The sequence below is a fragment of the Lampetra fluviatilis genome, unplaced genomic scaffold, assembly GCF_964198595.1.
Source record: "Lampetra fluviatilis unplaced genomic scaffold, kcLamFluv1.1 SCAFFOLD_1084, whole genome shotgun sequence".
NCBI classification, from domain to species: Eukaryota; Metazoa; Chordata; class Hyperoartia; order Petromyzontiformes; family Petromyzontidae; genus Lampetra; species Lampetra fluviatilis.
The window spans coordinates 1-17500 of record NW_027621544.1 but is presented as its reverse complement, the minus strand read 5'-3'; the positions used below and the strand labels follow the sequence as shown (position 1 = coordinate 17500).

The 17500-nt window shown below is 60.5% G+C and overlaps 1 protein-coding gene across 1 annotated transcript in view; it reads right to left on the bottom strand.

The window, feature by feature from the left end:
- SSRP1 (structure specific recognition protein 1) overlaps positions 1 to 13796 on the bottom strand; it is a gene marked incomplete at its 3' end in the record, with an annotated part of 20518 nt that extends 6722 nt beyond the window's left edge. The window contains exons 1-3 of the mRNA XM_078885624.1: positions 13611 to 13796; positions 7752 to 7857; positions 4492 to 4682 (exon numbers count right to left, since the gene is read on the bottom strand). Of these exons, the coding sequence (XP_078741750.1) occupies positions 4492 to 4682; positions 7752 to 7857; positions 13611 to 13796 (483 nt within the window). The remainder of the gene's footprint in view (positions 1 to 4491; positions 4683 to 7751; positions 7858 to 13610) is intronic.
- Between the last annotated feature and the right edge of the window lie 3704 nt (positions 13797 to 17500).

Sequence of the window (17500 nt, the reverse complement as noted above, 5' to 3'; positions counted from 1 at the left end):
CACCACACTCACCCTCACTCACCACACTCACCACACTCACCCCTCACTCACCACCCTCACCACACTCACCACCCTCACCCTCACCACACTCACCCTCACTCACCACCCTCACCACACTCACCCTCACTCACCACACTCACCCCTCACTCACCACCCTCACCACGCTCACCACCCTCACCACACTCACCCTCACTCACCACCCTCACCACACTCACCCTCACTCACCACACTCACCCCTCACTCACCACCCTCACCACACTCACCCTCACTCACCACCCTCACCACACTCACCCTCACTCACCACACTCACCCCTCACTCACCACCCTCACCACGCTCACCACCCTCACCCTCACCACACTCACCCTCACTCACCACCCTCACCCTCACTCACCACCCTCACCACGCTCACCACCCTCACCCTCACCACACTCACCCTCACTCACCACCCTCACCCCTCACTCACCACCCTCACCACGCTCACCACCCTCACCCTCACCACACTCACCCTCACTCACCACCCTCACCCTCACTCACCACCCTCACCACGCTCACCACCCTCACCACACTCACCCTCACTCACCACCCTCACCACACTCACCCTCACTCACCACACTCACCCCTCACTCACCACCCTCACCACACTCACCCTCACTCACCACCCTCACCACACTCACCCTCACTCACCACACTCACCCCTCACTCACCACCCTCACCACGCTCACCACCCTCACCCTCACCACACTCACCCTCACTCACCACCCTCACCCTCACTCACCACCCTCACCACGCTCACCACCCTCACCACACTCACCCTCACTCACCACCCTCACCACCCACTCACCTCCACAGCGCCCGCCCCTCCCTCCTGCCCTGGGGGCACGTAGAAGCGCACCTCCACCCTCACCTCTACCTTCACCACCACCCTCACCACCACCTCCACCCTCACCACTCACTCACCCTCACTCACCACACTCACCACACTCACCCCTCACTCACCACCCTCACCACGCTCACCACCCTCACCCTCACCACACTCACCCTCACTCACCACCCTCACCACACTCACCCCTCACTCACCACCCTCACCACGCTCACCACCCTCACCCACCACCCTCACCACGCTCACCACCCTCACCACACTCACCCTCACCACACTCACCCTCACTCACCACCCTCACCACACTCACCCCTCACTCACCACCCTCACCACGCTCACCACCCTCACCCTCACCACACTCACCACGCTCACCACCCTCACCCTCACCACACTCACCCTCACTCACCACCCTCACCACACTCACCCCTCACTCACCACCCTCACCACGCTCACCACCCTCACCCTCACCACACTCACCCTCACTCACCACCCTCACCACACTCACCCCTCACTCACCACCCTCACCACGCTCACCCTCACTCACCACCCTCACCCTCACCACACTCACCCTCACTCACCACCCTCACCACACTCACCCCTCACTCACCACGCTCACCCTCACTCACCACCCTCACCCTCACCACACTCACCCTCACTCACCACCCTCACCACGCTCACCACCCTCACCCTCACCACACTCACCCTCACTCACCACCCTCACCCCTCACTCACCACCCTCACCCTCACCACACTCACCCTCACCACCACCCTCACCACCCACTCACCACCACCCTCACCACCACCCTCACCACCACCCTCACCACCACCCTCACCACCACCCTCACCACCCACTCACCTCCACCCTCACCACCACCCTCACCACCACCCTCACCACCACCATCACCACCACCCTCACCACCACCACCACCCTCACCACCCTCACTCACCCTCATCACCTCCACCCTCACCTCTACCTTCACCACCACCCTCACCACCACCCTCACCACCACCACCACCCTCACTCACCCTCATCACCACCACCCTCACCACCACCCTCACCACCACCATCACCACCACCCTCACCACCACCCTCACCACCACCCTCACCACCACCACCCCCACCACCCTCACCACCACCACCCCCACCACCACCCTCACCACCACCCTCACCACCACCACCACCCTCACTCACCCTCATCACCACCCTCATCACCACCACCCTCACCACCACCCTCACCACCACCATCACCACCACCCTCACCACCACCCTCACCACCACCCTCACCACCACCACCCCCACCACCACCCTCACCACCACCCTCACCACCACCCTCACCACCACCCTCACCACCACCCTCACCACCACCCTCACCACCACCCTCACCACCACCCTCACCACCACCACCCTCACCACCACCCTCACCACCACCACCACCCCCACCACCACCCTCACCACCACCCTCACCACCACCATCACCACCACCCTCACCACCACCCTCACCACCACCACCCTCACCACCACCCTCACCACCACCACCACCCCCACCACCACCCTCACCACCACCCTCACCACCACCATCACCACCACCCTCACCACCACCCCCACCACCACCCTCACCACCACCCCCACCACCACCCCCACCACCACCCTCACCACCACCCTCACCACCACCCTCACCACCACCCTCACCTCCACCCTCACCTCCACCCTCACCACCACCCTCACCACCACCCTCACCACCACCCTCACCACCCTCACTCACCCTCATCACCTCAACCCTCACCTCCACCCTCACCACCACCCTCACCACCACCCTCACCACCACCCTCACCTCCACCCTCACCTCCACCCTCACCTCCACCCTCACCACCACCCTCACCACCACCCTCACCACCACCCTCACCACCCTCACTCACCCTCATCACCACCCTCACCTCCACCCTCACCACCACCCTCACCACCACCCTCACCACCACCCTCACTCACCCTCACCACCACCACCCTCACCACCACCCTCACCACTCACCACCACAACACAACCACAACAACCACAAGCATCATGACAACCATCATTATAACCACCATCACCACCACCACTCTGCACCACCACTACCCTCACTCACCACACTCACCACACTCACCACCCTCACCCCTCACTCACCCTCACCACCTCTCACTCACCCCTCACTCACCCTCACCACCCACTCACCTCCACAGCGTCCACCCCTCCCTCCTGCCCTGGGGGCACGTAGAAGCGCACCTCCACCCTCACCACTCACTCACCCCTCACTCACCACACTCACCACACTCACCACACTCACCACACTCACCCCTCACTCACCACCCTCACCACCCACTCACCTCCACAGCGTCCACCCCTCCCTCCTGCCCTGGGGGCACGTAGAAGCGCACCTCCACCCTCACCACTCACTCACCCTCACTCACCACCCTCACCCTCACCACGCTCACCACACTCACCCCTCACTCACCACACTCACCCTCACTCACCACCCTCACCACGCTCACCACCCTCACCCTCACCACACTCACCCTCACTCACCACCCTCACCACACTCACCCTCACTCACCACCCTCACCACGCTCACCCCTCACTCACCACCCTCACCACACTCACCCTCACTCACCACCCTCACCACGCTCACCCCTCACTCACCACCCTCACCACCTACTCACCTCCACAGCGCCCGCCCCTCCCTCCTGCCCTGGGGGCACGTAGAAGCGCACCTCCACCCTCACCACTCACTCACCCCTCACTCACCACACTCACCCTCACTCACCACACTCACCCCTCACTCACCACCCTCACCACGCTCACCACCCTCACCCTCAACACACTCACCCCTCACTCACCACCCTCACCACACTCACCACCCTCACCACACTCACCCTCACTCACCACCCTCACCACACTCACCCCTCACACACCACCCTCACCACCCTCACCCTCACCACACTCACCCTCACTCACCACCCTCACCACACTCACCCCTCACTCACCACCCTCACCATGCTCACCACGCTCACCACCCTCACCACACTCAACCTCACTCACCACACTCACCCCTCACACACCACCCTCACCACGCTCACCACCCTCACCCTCACCACACTCACCCCTCACTCACCCCTCACTCACCACCCTCACCACACTCACCCCTCACTCACCACCCTCACCACGCTCACCACCCTCACCCTCACCACACTCACCCTCACTCACCACCCTCACCACACTCACCCCTCACTCACCACCCTCACCATGCTCACCACGCTCACCACCCTCACCACACTCAACCTCACTCACCACACTCACCCCTCACACACCACCCTCACCACGCTCACCACCCTCACCCTCACCACACTCACCCCTCACTCACCCCTCACTCACCACCCTCACCACACTCACCCCTCACTCACCACCCTCACCACCTACTCACCTCCACAGCGTCTGCCCCTCCCTCCTGCCCTGGGGGCACGTAGAAGCGCACCTCCACCCTCACCACTCACTCACCCCTCACTCACCACACTCACCCTCACTCACCACACTCACCCCTCACTCACCACCCTCACTCACCACCCTCACCACCTACTCACCTCCACAGCGTCTGCCCCTCCCTCCTGCCCTGGGGGCACGTAGAAGCGCACCTCCATGAGGGAAACGTCAACGTCGTCGTTCTGGTGGAACTCCAGTGTCACCTCGTTCTTGCCGGTCGCGCACTGAGACACGGTGCCCAGCGGGATCTCAAACGACGTCACGTCCCCCACGTCAAACGACAACAGCTGGCCTGGGGGTGAGGGGGGGGGTGAGGGACAGGGTGAGAAGGTGAGGGGGTGAGGGGGGAGGTGAGGAGGTGAGGGGGTGAGGGGCAGGGTGAGGAGGTGAGGGGGGTGAGTGACACTGAGACACGGTGCCCAGCGGGATCTCAAACGACGTCACGTCCCCCACGTCAAACGACAACAGCTGGCCTGGGGGTGAGGGGGGGGGGGTGAGGGACAGGGTGAGAAGGTGAGGGGGTGAGGGGGGAGGTGAGGAGGTGAGGGGGTGAGGGGGGGGGGTGAGGGACAGGGTGAGGAGGTGAGGGAGGGGTGAGGGCCAGGGTGAGGAGGTGAGGAGGTGAGTGACACTGAGACACGGTGCCCAGCGGGATCTCAAACGACGTCACGTCCCCCACGTCAAACGACAACAGCTGGCATGGGGGTGAGGGGGGGGGGGTGAGGGACAGGGTGAGGAGGTGAGGGGAGGGGTGAGGGACAGGGTGAGAAGGTGAGGGGGTGAGGGGGGAGGTGAGGAGGTGAGGGGGTGAGGGGCAGGGTGAGGAGGTGAGGAGGTGAGAGACACTGAGACACGGTGCCCAGCGGGATCTCAAACGACGTCACGTCCCCCACGTCAAACGACAACAGCTGGCCTGGGGGTGAGGGGGGGGTGAGGAGGGGTGAGGGACAGGGTGAGGAGGTGAGGGGGAGGGTGAGGAGGTGAGGGGAGGGGTGAGGGACAGGGTGAGGAGGTGAGGGGGGGGGTGAGGAGCAGGGTGAGGAGGTGAGGAGGTGAGTGACACTGAGACACGGTGCCCAGCGGGATCTCAAACGACGTCACGTCACCCACGTCAAACGACAACAGCTGGCCTGGGGGTGGGGGGGGGGTGAGGGACAGGGTGAGGAGGTGAGGAGGGGGGGGTGAGGAGCAGGGTGAGGAGGTGAGGGGGGTGAGGGACACTGAGACACGGTGCCCAGCGGGATCTCAAACGACGTCACGTCACTCACGTTAAACGACAACAGCTGGCATGGGGGTGAGGGGGGGGTGAGGAGGGGTGAGGGACAGGGTGAGGAGGTGAGGGGAGGGGTGAGGGACAGGGTGAGGAGGTGAGGGGAGGGGTGAGAGACAGGGTGAGGAGGTGAGGGGGGGGGTGAGGAGCAGGGTGAGGAGGTGAGGAGGTGAGAGACACTGAGACACGGTGCCCAGCGGGATCTCAAACGACGTCACGCCCCCCACGTCAAACGACAACAGCTGGCCTGGGGGTGAGGGGGGGGGTGAGGAGGGGTGAGGGACAGGGTGAGGAGGTGAGGGGAGGGGTGAGGGACAGGGTGAGGAGGTGAGGGGGGGGGTGAGGGCCAGGGTGAGGAGGTGAGGGGAGGGGTGAGGGACAGGGTGAGGAGGTGAGGAGGGGGGTGAGTGACACTGAGACACGGTGCCCAGCGGGATCTCAAACGACGTCACGTCCCCCACGTCAAACGACAACAGCTGGCCTGGGGGTGAGGGGGGGGGGTGAGGAGGGAGGTGAGGAGGTGAGGGACAGGGTGAGGGGGTGAGTGGGGGGTGAAGGGGTGAGGGAGGGGGGGTGAGGAGGTGAGGGGGGGGGGCCAGGAGGAAGACAGCACTTGCCCCAAGAGGTTGTGGAGGCTATACGGGGGACCTGTATTTGTTTACGTGAAACGCGTGTGATGATGATGACGATGATGTGATGGTGATGATGATGTGATGACGATGATGATGATGCTGCTGGTGATGAGGTGTTGCTCTTGTGATCAATAAAATCATCGTCATCATAAAGATCATCGCCACCACCGCCATCATCACCATCATCATCACCACACCACCATCATCATCATCACGACCATCATCACCATAATCATCACCATCACGACCATCACGACCATCACCACCATCACCACCTTCATCATCATCACCACCACCTTCATCATCATTACCACCACCATCACCACCATCATCACCACCATCATCATCATCATCACCACCACCACCACCATCATCATCATCACCACCACCACCATCATCATCACGACCATCATCACAACCATCACCACCATCACCACCTTCATCATCATCACCACCACCACCATCATCACCATCACCACCACCATCAACACCATCAACACCACGACCATCATCACAACCATCACCACCATCATCATCGCCATCGTCATCACACCACCAATACCATCATCACGACCATCATCATCATCACGACCATCACCATCACCACCAACATCACCACCACCATCACCACCATCACCACCATCACCATAATCATCATCCCCACACCACCAATACCATCAACACCATCATCATCACAACCATCCCCACCATCATCACCACCATCACGACAATCACCATCACCACCATCATCACCATCACCACCACCATCATCACCACCACCACCACCATCATCATCACCACCACCATCACCACCACCATCATCACCATGCCACCAATACCATCATCATCATCACCACCACCATCATCATCACCACCACCATGATCACCACACCACCAATACCATCATCATCATCACCACCATCAACACCATCATCACCATCATCACCATCATCATCATCACCACCACCATCACCACCACCACCATCATCACCAACACCATCAGCACCATCATCATCACCATCATCACCATCACCACCATCATCACCACCATCATCACCATCATCATCACCACCATCATCACCACCATCACCACCACCATCATCACCACCACCACCACCATCACCACCCCCATCATCACCACCATCATTACCACCATCACCACCATCATCACCACCACCATCACCACCATCACCATCACCACCACCACCACCATCATCACCACCACCACCACCATCACCACCATCACCACCACCACCATCACCACCACCACCATCACCACCACCATCACCATCACCACCACCATCACCACCACCACCACCATCATCACCATCACCACCACCACCACCATCATCACCACCATCACCATCATCACGACCACCATCACCATCATCACCACCACCACCATCATCACCACCATCACCACCACCATCACCACCATCACCACCATCACCACCATCACCTGCGAATTTCACGGTGCCCCAGTTCCACCCCTTGACGCACAGCTCCTTCTGCTGCAGCTCCAACTTGTAGTGCGTTTTAAAGAAGGTCGCCAGCTTCTCAAACTCCTACGCAGAGAGACACGGAGACACGGGGAGAGACACAGAGACACGGGGAGACACAGAGACACGGGGAGAGACACGGAGAGAGACAGAGACACGGAGAGAGACAGAGACACGGGGAGAGACAGAGACACGGGGAGACACAGAGACACGGGGAGAGACACAGAGACACGGGGAGAGACACAGAGACACGGGGAGAGACACAGAGAGACACGGGGAGAGACACAGAGACACGGGGAGAGACACAGAGACACGGGGAGACACAGAGAGACGGAGAGAGACACGGAGAGAGACAGAGACACGGAGAGAGACAGAGACACGGGGAGACACAGAGACACGGGGAGACACAGAGACACGGGGAGAGACAGAGACACGGGGAGAGACAGAGACACGGAGAGAGACACGGAGAGAGACAGAGACACAGGGAGACACAGAGACACGGGGAGAGACACAGAGACACGGGGAGACACAGAGACAGACACGGAGAGAGACACAGAGAGAGACAGAGACACGGGGAGACACAGAGACAGACACAGAGACACGGGGAGAGACACAGAGACACGGGAAGACACAGAGACACGGGGAGACACAGAGACACGGAGAGAGACACGGGGAGACACAGAGACACGGGGAGACACAGAGACACGGGGAGAGACACAGAGACACGGGGAGAGACACAGAGACACGGGGAGAGACACAGAGACACGGGGAGAGACACAGAGACACGGGGAGAGACAGAGACACGGGGAGACACAGAGACACGGGGAGAGACACAGAGACACGGGGAGAGACACAGAGACACGGAGAGAGACACGGAGAGAGACAGAGACACGGGGAGAGACACAGAGACACGGAGAGAGACACAGAGACACGGGGAGAGACACAGAGACACGGGGAGAGACACAGAGACACGGGGAGAGACACAGAGACACGGGGAGAGACACAGAGACACGGGGAGAGACACGGAGACACGGGGAGAGACACAGACACGGGGAGACACAGAGACACGGGGAGACACAGAGACACGGAGAGAGACACAGAGACACGGGGAGAGACACAGAGACACGGGGAGAGACAGAGACACGGAGAGAGACAGAGACACGGAGAGAGACACAGAGACACGGGGAGAGACAGAGACACGGAGAGAGACACAGAGACACGGGGAGAGACAGAGACACGGAGAGAGACACGGAGAAAGACAGAGACACGGAGAGAGACACAGAAACACGGGGAGAGACACAGAGACACGGGGAGACACAGAGACACGGGGAGACACAGAGACACGGAGAGAGACACAGAGACACGGAGAGAGACACGGAGAGAGACAGAGACACGGAGAGAGACACAGAGACACGGAGAGAGACACAGAGACACGGGGAGACACAGAGACACAGAGACACGGGGAGAGACACAGAGACACGGGGAGAGACACAGAGACACGGGGAGACACAGAGACACGGGGAGAGACACAGAGACACGGGGAGAGACACAGAGACACGGAGAGACACAGAGACACAGAGAAACGGAGAGAGACACGGAGAGAGACAGAGACACGGAGAGAGACACAGAGACACGGGGAGAGACACAGAGACACGGGGAGAGACACAGAGACACGGGGAGAGACACAGAGACACGGGGAGAGACAGAGACACGGAGAGAGACACAGAGACACGGAGAGAGACAGAGACACGGAGAGAAACACAGAGACACGGGGAGAGACACAGAGACACGGGGAGAGACACAGAGACACGGGGAGAGACACAGAGACACGGGGAGACACAGAGACACGGAGAGAGACACAGAGACACGGAGAGAGACACGGAGAGAGACAGAGACACGGAGAGAGACACAGAGACACGGAGAGAGACACAGAGACACGGGGAGACACAGAGACACGGAGAGAGACACAGAGACACGGGGAGAGACACAGAGACACGGGGAGAGACACAGAGACACGGGGAGAGACAGAGACACGGGGAGACACAGAGACACGGGGAGAGACACAGAGACACGGGGAGAGACACAGAGACACGGAGAGAGACACGGAGAGAGACAGAGACACGGGGAGAGACACAGAGACACGGAGAGAGACACAGAGACACGGGGAGAGACACAGAGACACGGGGAGAGACACAGAGACACGGGGAGAGACACAGAGACACGGGGAGAGACACAGAGACACGGGGAGACACAGAGACACGGGGAGACACAGAGACACGGAGAGAGACACAGAGACACGGGGAGAGACACAGAGACACGGGGAGAGACAGAGACACGGAGAGAGACAGAGACACGGAGAGAGACACAGAGACACGGGGAGAGACAGAGACACGGAGAGAGACACAGAGACACGGGGAGAGACAGAGACACGGAGAGAGACACGGAGAAAGACAGAGACACGGAGAGAGACACAGAGACACGGGGAGAGACACAGAGACACGGGGAGACACAGAGACACGGGGAGACACAGAGACACGGAGAGAGACACAGAGACACGGAGAGAGACACAGAGACACGGAGAGAGACACGGAGAGAGACAGAGACACGGAGAGAGACACAGAGACACGGAGAGAGACACAGAGACACGGGGAGACACAGAGACACGGAGAGAGACACAGAGACACGGGGAGAGACACAGAGACACGGGGAGAGACACAGAGACACGGGGAGAGACACAGAGACACGGGGAGACACAGAGACACGGGGAGAGACACAGAGACACGGGGAGAGACACAGAGACACGGAGAGACACAGAGACACAGAGAAACGGAGAGAGACACGGAGAGAGACAGAGACACGGAGAGAGACACAGAGACACGGGGAGAGACACAGAGACACGGGGAGAGACACAGAGACACGGGGAGAGACACAGAGACACGGGGAGAGACACAGAGACACGGGGAGACACAGAGACACGGGGAGACACAGAGACACGGGGAGACACAGAGACACGGGGAGACACAGAGACACGGGGAGACACAGAGACACGGGGAGACACAGAGACACGGGGAGACACAGAGACACGGGGAGACACAGAGACACGGGGAGACACAGAGACACGGGGAGAGACACAGAGACACGGGGAGAGACACAGAGACACGGGGAGACACAGAGACACGGGGAGACACAGAGACACGGAGAGAGACACAGAGACACGGGGAGAGACACGGAGACACGGAGAGAGACACAGAGACACGGAGAGAGACACAGAGACACGGGGAGAGACACAGAGACACGGAGAGAGACACAGAGACACGGGGAGACACAGAGACACGGGGAGACACAGAGACACGGGGAGAGACACAGAGACACGGGGAGACAGAGACACGGGGGGAGAGAGAGAGAGACACAGAGAGACACAGAGACACGGGGAGAGACACAGAGACACGGAGAGACAGAGACACGGGGGGAGAGAGAGACACAGAGAGACACAGAGACACGGGGAGACACAGAGACACGGGGGGAGAGAGAGAGAGACACAGAGAGACACAGAGACACGGGGAGAGACACAGAGACACGGGGAGACAGAGACACGGAGAGAGACACAGAGACACGGGGAGACACAGAGACACGGGGAGACACAGAGACACGGAGAGAGACACAGAGACACGGAGAGACACAGAGAGACGGGGAGACACAGAGACACGGAGAGAGACACAGAGACACGGGGAGAGACACAGAGACACGGGGAGAGACACAGAGACACGGGGAGAGACACAGAGACACGGGGAGAGACACAGAGAGACGGGGAGACAGACACGGGGGGAGACACCATCACACACACACCATCACACACACACCATCACACACACACCATCACACACACACCATCACACACACACCATCACACACACACCATCACACACACACCATCACACACACCATCACACACACCATCACACACACCATCACACACACCATCACACACACCATCACACACACACTCACACACACACTCACACTCACCCTGTCACACTCACCCACACACCATCACACACACTCACACACACACCATCACACACACACACCATCACACACACACTCTCTCACTCTCTCACACACACTCACACACACCATCACACACACTCACCCTCACACCCACTCACCCTAACACACACACACTCTCACACTCTCTCACTCACCCTAACACACACACTCACACTCTCTCACACACCATCACACACACACTCACACACACCCACTCTCTCACACCCTCACACACACACACCCTCACACACACACACCATCACACACACTCACTCACTCACACACACCATCACTCACTCACACACCATCACTCACCCTAACACACACACACTATCACATACACTCACACACCCTAACACACACACACCCTCAAACTCACGTTCTCCCTGAAGCCGTGAAACTTGTGCACTAGGCCTCACACTCTCACACACTCACTCACACACCATCACACCCTCACTCACACACTCTCTCACACACACACCATCACACTCACACCCATCACACACACACACCCACTCACTCACCCACTCACCCTAACACACACACTCTCTCACACTCTCTCACACCATCACACACACCATCACACACTCTCTCACTCACCCTAACACACACACTCTTTCACTCTCTCTCACACCATCACACACACCATCACACACACTCACCCACCCTAACACACACACTCTCTCACTCACCATCACACACCCTAACACACACCCTCACACTCTCACACACCATCACACACACCATCACACACACTCACCATCACACACTCTCTCACTCACCCTAACACACACACTCTCTCACTCACCCTAACACACACCCTCACACACATCATCACACACTCTCTCACTCACCCTAACACACACCCTCACACTCACCATCACACACACCCTCACACACACCATCACACACTCTCTCACTCACCCTAACACACACACTCTCTCACTCACCCTAACACACACCCTCACACACACCATCACACACTCTCTCACTCACCCTAACACACACCCTCACACTCACCATCACACACTCTCTCACTCACCATCACACACCCTAACACACACCCTCACACTCTCACACACCATCACACACACCATCACACACTCTCTCACTCACCATCACACACACTCACCCACCCTAACACACACACTCTCTCACTCACCATCACACGCCATAACACACACCCTCACACTCTCTCACACCATCACACACACCATCACACACACTCACCATCACACACTCTCTCACTCACCCTAACACACACACTCTCTCACTCACCCTAACACACACCCTCACACACATCATCACACACTCTCTCACTCACCCTAACACACACCCTCACACTCACCATCACACACTCTCTCACTCACCATCACACACCCTAACACACACCCTCACACTCTCACACACCATCACACACACCATCACACACTCTCTCACTCACCATCACACACACCATCACACACTCTCTCACTCACCATAACACACACACTCTCACACTCTCTCACACCATCACACACACCATCACACCATCACACACACTCACCATCACACACTCTCTCACTCACCCTAACACACACCCTCTCTCACTCTCTCTCACACCATCACACACACCATCACACACACACCATCACACACTCTCTCACTCACCCTAACACACACTCTCCCACACACACACACCATCACACTCACACACACCCTCACACACACCCTCACACACACCATCACACACACACTCACCCTCACACACACCATCACACACACACACTCACGTTGTCCCTGAAGCCGTGGAACTTGTGCACTAGGCCCGCGTGGGTGCTGAGTCGTAGTCCGTGTCCACGCGCCACGCGGCGCCACAGCCCCTCGCTCAGCTCGGAGCCCGACACGGAGTCCACTTTGCCCGTGCGTTGGTTCTTGAACACAACGCCCTGGCGCCCCAGACGCAGGCGCCCGTCCATCTGGCGCGTGGCACGGGGAGGGGGGGTGGGAGGGGGAGGGGGGGGTGAGTGGGTGAGTGAGTGGGTGAGTGGGTGAGTGGGTGGGTGGGTGGGTGAGTGAAGTGAGTGAGTGGGTGGGTGGGTGAGTGAGTGAGTGAGTGAGTGGGTGGGTGAGTGGGTGAGTGGGTGAGTGAGTGAGTGAGTGGGTGGGTGGGTGGGTGAGTGGGTGAGTGAGTGGGTGGGTGAGTGGGTGAGTGGGTGGGTGGGTGAGTGGGTGGGTGGGTGAGTGGGTGAGTGAGTGGGTGGGTGAGTGAGTGGGTGGGTGGTGGTGAGTGGGTGGGTGGGTGAGTGGGTGGAGTGGGTGGGGTGAGTGAGTGAGTGAGTGAGTGAGTGGGTGGGTGAGTGGGTTGGTGGGTGAGTGGGTGGGTGGGTGAGTGAGTGGGTGGGTGGGTGAGTGGGTGGGGTGGGTTGGTGGGTGAGTGGGTGGGTGGGTGGGTGGGTGAGTGAGTGGGTGGGTGAGTGGGTGAGTGAGTGGGTGGGTGGGTGAGTGAGTGAGTGGGTGAGTGGGTGGGTGAGTGGGTGAGTGGGTGGGTGAGTGTGTGGGTGAGTGGGTGGGTGAGTGGGTGAGTGTGTGGGTGAGTGGGTGGGTGGGTGGGTGAGTGAGTGAGTGGGTGAGTGGGAGAGTGGGTGAGTGAGTGGGTGAGTGAGTGGGTGGGTGGGTGGGTGGGTGAGTGGGTGGGTGGGTGGGTGGGTGAGTGGGTGGGTGGGTGAGTGGGTGGGGTGAAGTGGGTGAGTGGGTGGGTGAGTGGGTGGTGGGTGAGTGGGTGGGGTGGGTGGGTGAGTGGGTGGGTGGGTGAGTGGGTGGGTGGGTGAGTGAGTGGGGTGGGTGGGGTGGGTGAGTGTGGTGAGTGGGTGGGTGGGGTGGGTGAGTGGGTGGGTGGGTGAGTGAGTGGGTGAGTGGGAGAGTGGGTGGGTGGGTGAGTGGGTGGGTGAGTGAGTGGGTGAGTGAGTGGGTGAGTGAGTGGGTGGGTGAGTGAGTGGGTGAGTGTGTGGGTGAGTGGGAGAGTGGGTGAGTGAGTGGTGGTGAGTGAGTGGGTGGGTGAGTGAGTGAGTGAGTGAGTGAGTGGGTGAGTGGGTGGGTGAGTGGGTGGGTGAGTGGGTGGGTGAGTGGTGGGGTGAGTGGGTGAGTGGGTGGGTGAGTGGGTGGGTGGGTGGTGGGTGAGTGGGTGGGTGAGTGTGTGGGGTGAGTGGGAGAGTGGGTGAGTGAGTGGGTGAGTGAGTGGGTGGGTGGGTGGGTGAGTGGGTGGGTGGGTGCGTGGGTGGGTGGGTGAGTGGGTGAGTGGGGAGAGTGGGTGAGTGAGTGGGTGAGTGAGTGGGTGGGGTGGGTGGGTGAGTGGGTGGGTGGAGTGAGTGAGTGAGTGGGTGGGTGAGTGGGTGGGTGAGTGAGTGGGTGAGTGGGTGGGTGGGGTGGGTGAGTGGGTGGGTGGGTGAGTGGGTGAGTGGGTGGGTGAGTGAGTGAGTGAGTGGGTGGGTGGGTGGGTGAGTGAGTGGGTGGGTGAGTGGTGAGTGGGGTGAGTGGGTGAGTGGGTGGGGTGAGTGAGTGGGGTGAGTGGGTGGGTGAGTGGTGGGTGGGTGAGTGGGTGGGGTGAGTGGGTGGGTGAGTGGGTGGGTGAGTGGGTGGGTGAGTGGGGTGGGTGAGTGAGTGGGGGTGAGTGGGAGAGTGAGTGGGTGAGTGGGGTGGGTGAGTGAGTGGGTGGGTGGGTGAGTGGGTGGGTGAGTGGGTGGGTGGGTGAGTGGGTGGGTGAGTGGGTGGGTGAGTGGGTGGGTGCGTGGGTGGGTGGGTGAGTGAGTGGGTGAGTGGGGAGAGTGGGTGAGTGGGAGAGTGGGGGTGAGTGAGTGGGTGGGTGAGTGGGTGGGTGGGTGGGTGCGTGGGTGGGTGAGTGAGTGAGTGAGTGGGTGGGTGAGTGGGTGGGTGGGTGAGTGGTGAGTGGGTGGGGTGAGTGGGTGGGTGGGTGAGTGGGTGGGTGAGTGGGTGAGTGGGTGGGTGAGTGGGTGGGTGAGTGGGTGGGGTGAGTGGGTGAGTGGGTGGGTGAGTGTGTGGGTGAGTGGGAGAGTGGGTGAGTGAGTGGGTGAGTGAGTGGGTGGGTGAGTGGGTGGGTGAGTGGGTGGGTGGGTGAGTGGGTGGGTGGGTGGGTGAGGGTGGGGTGGGTGGGTGGGTGCGTGGGTGGGTGAGTGGGTGAGTGGGAGAGTGGGTGAGTGAGTGGGGTGGGTGGGTGGGTGGGTGGGTGGGTGGGGTGGGTGAGTGAGTGGGTGGGTGAATGAGTGGGTGGGTGGGTGAGTGAGTGGGTTGGGGTGAGTGAGTGGGTGAGTGGCGTGGGTGGAGTGAGTGGGTGGGTGGGTGAGTGGGTGAGTGAGTGGGTGGGTGGGTGAGTGGGTGAGTGAGTGGGTGGGTGAGTGAGTGGGTGAGTGAGTGGGTGGGTGGGTGAGTGAGTGGGTGGGTGGGTGAGTGGGTGAGTGGGTCGAGTGGTGGGTGGGTGGGTGAGTGGGTGAGTGGGTGGGTGAGTGAGTGGTGTGAGTGGGTGGGTGAGTGGTGGGTGGGTGACGTGGGTGGGTGAGTGGGTGGGTGAGTGGGTGGGTGAGTGGGTGAGTGGGAGAGTGGGTGTGTGGGAGGAGTGGGTGAGTGAGTGGGTGGGTGAGTGGGTGGGTGGGTGCGTGGGTGGCGTGGGTGAGGTGAGTGGGTGGGTGGGTGAGTGAGTGAGTGGGTGGGGTGTGAGTGAGTGAGTGGTGAGTGGGTGAGGTGAGTGAGTGAGTGGAGTGGGGTGGGTGAGTGGAGTGAGTGAGTGAGTGAGTGGGTGAGTGAGTGGGTGGAGTGAGTGGGTGAGTGAGGTGAGTGGGTGAGTGGAGTGGGTGAGTGAGTGGTGAGTGAGTGAGTGAGTGAGAGTGGGTGGGTGAGTGAGTGAGTGAGTGGGTGGGTGAGGGTGAGTGAGTGAGTGGAGTGGGTGGTGAGTGAGTGAGTGGGTGGTGGGTGGAGTGGTGTGAGTGAGTGGAGGTGGGTGGTGGGTGAGTGAGTGGGTGAGTGAGGTGGTGGGTGGGTGAGTGGGTGGAGGTGGGTGGGTGAGGTGTGTGGGTGAGTGGGTGGGTGAGTGGGTGAGTGGGTGGGTGAGTGTGTGGGTGAGTGGGTGAGTGAGTGAGTGGGTGAGTGGGAGAGTGGGTGAGTGAGTGGGTGAGTGAGTGGGTGGAGTGGGTGGTGGGTGAGTGGGTGGGTGGGTGAGTGGGTGGGTGAGTGGGTGAGGTGGTGGGTGAGTGGGTGAGTGGGTGGTGAGTGGGTGGGTGGGTGGGTGGGTGGGTGGGTGGTGGGTGAGTGGGTGGTGGGTGGGTGGGGTGAGTGAGTGGGTGGGGGTGGGTGGTGAGTGAGTGGGTGGGTGGGTGGGTGGTGGTGGAGTGGGTGGGTGGGTGGGTGGGTGGGGGTGAGTGTGTGGTGGGTGGGTGAGTGAGTGGGGTGAGTGGGTGGGTGAGAGTGGGTGGGTGGGTGAGTGAGTGGGTGAGTGAGTGGGTGGGGTGAGTGAGTGGGTGAGTGTGTGGTGGTGAGTGGGAGAGTGGGTGAGTGAGTGGGTGAGTGAGTGGGTGGGTGAGTGAGTGAGTGTGTGGGTGAGTGGGTGGGTGAGTGGGTGAGTGGGTGGGTGGGTGAGTGGGTGGGTGAGTGGGGTGGGTGAGTGGGTGAGTGG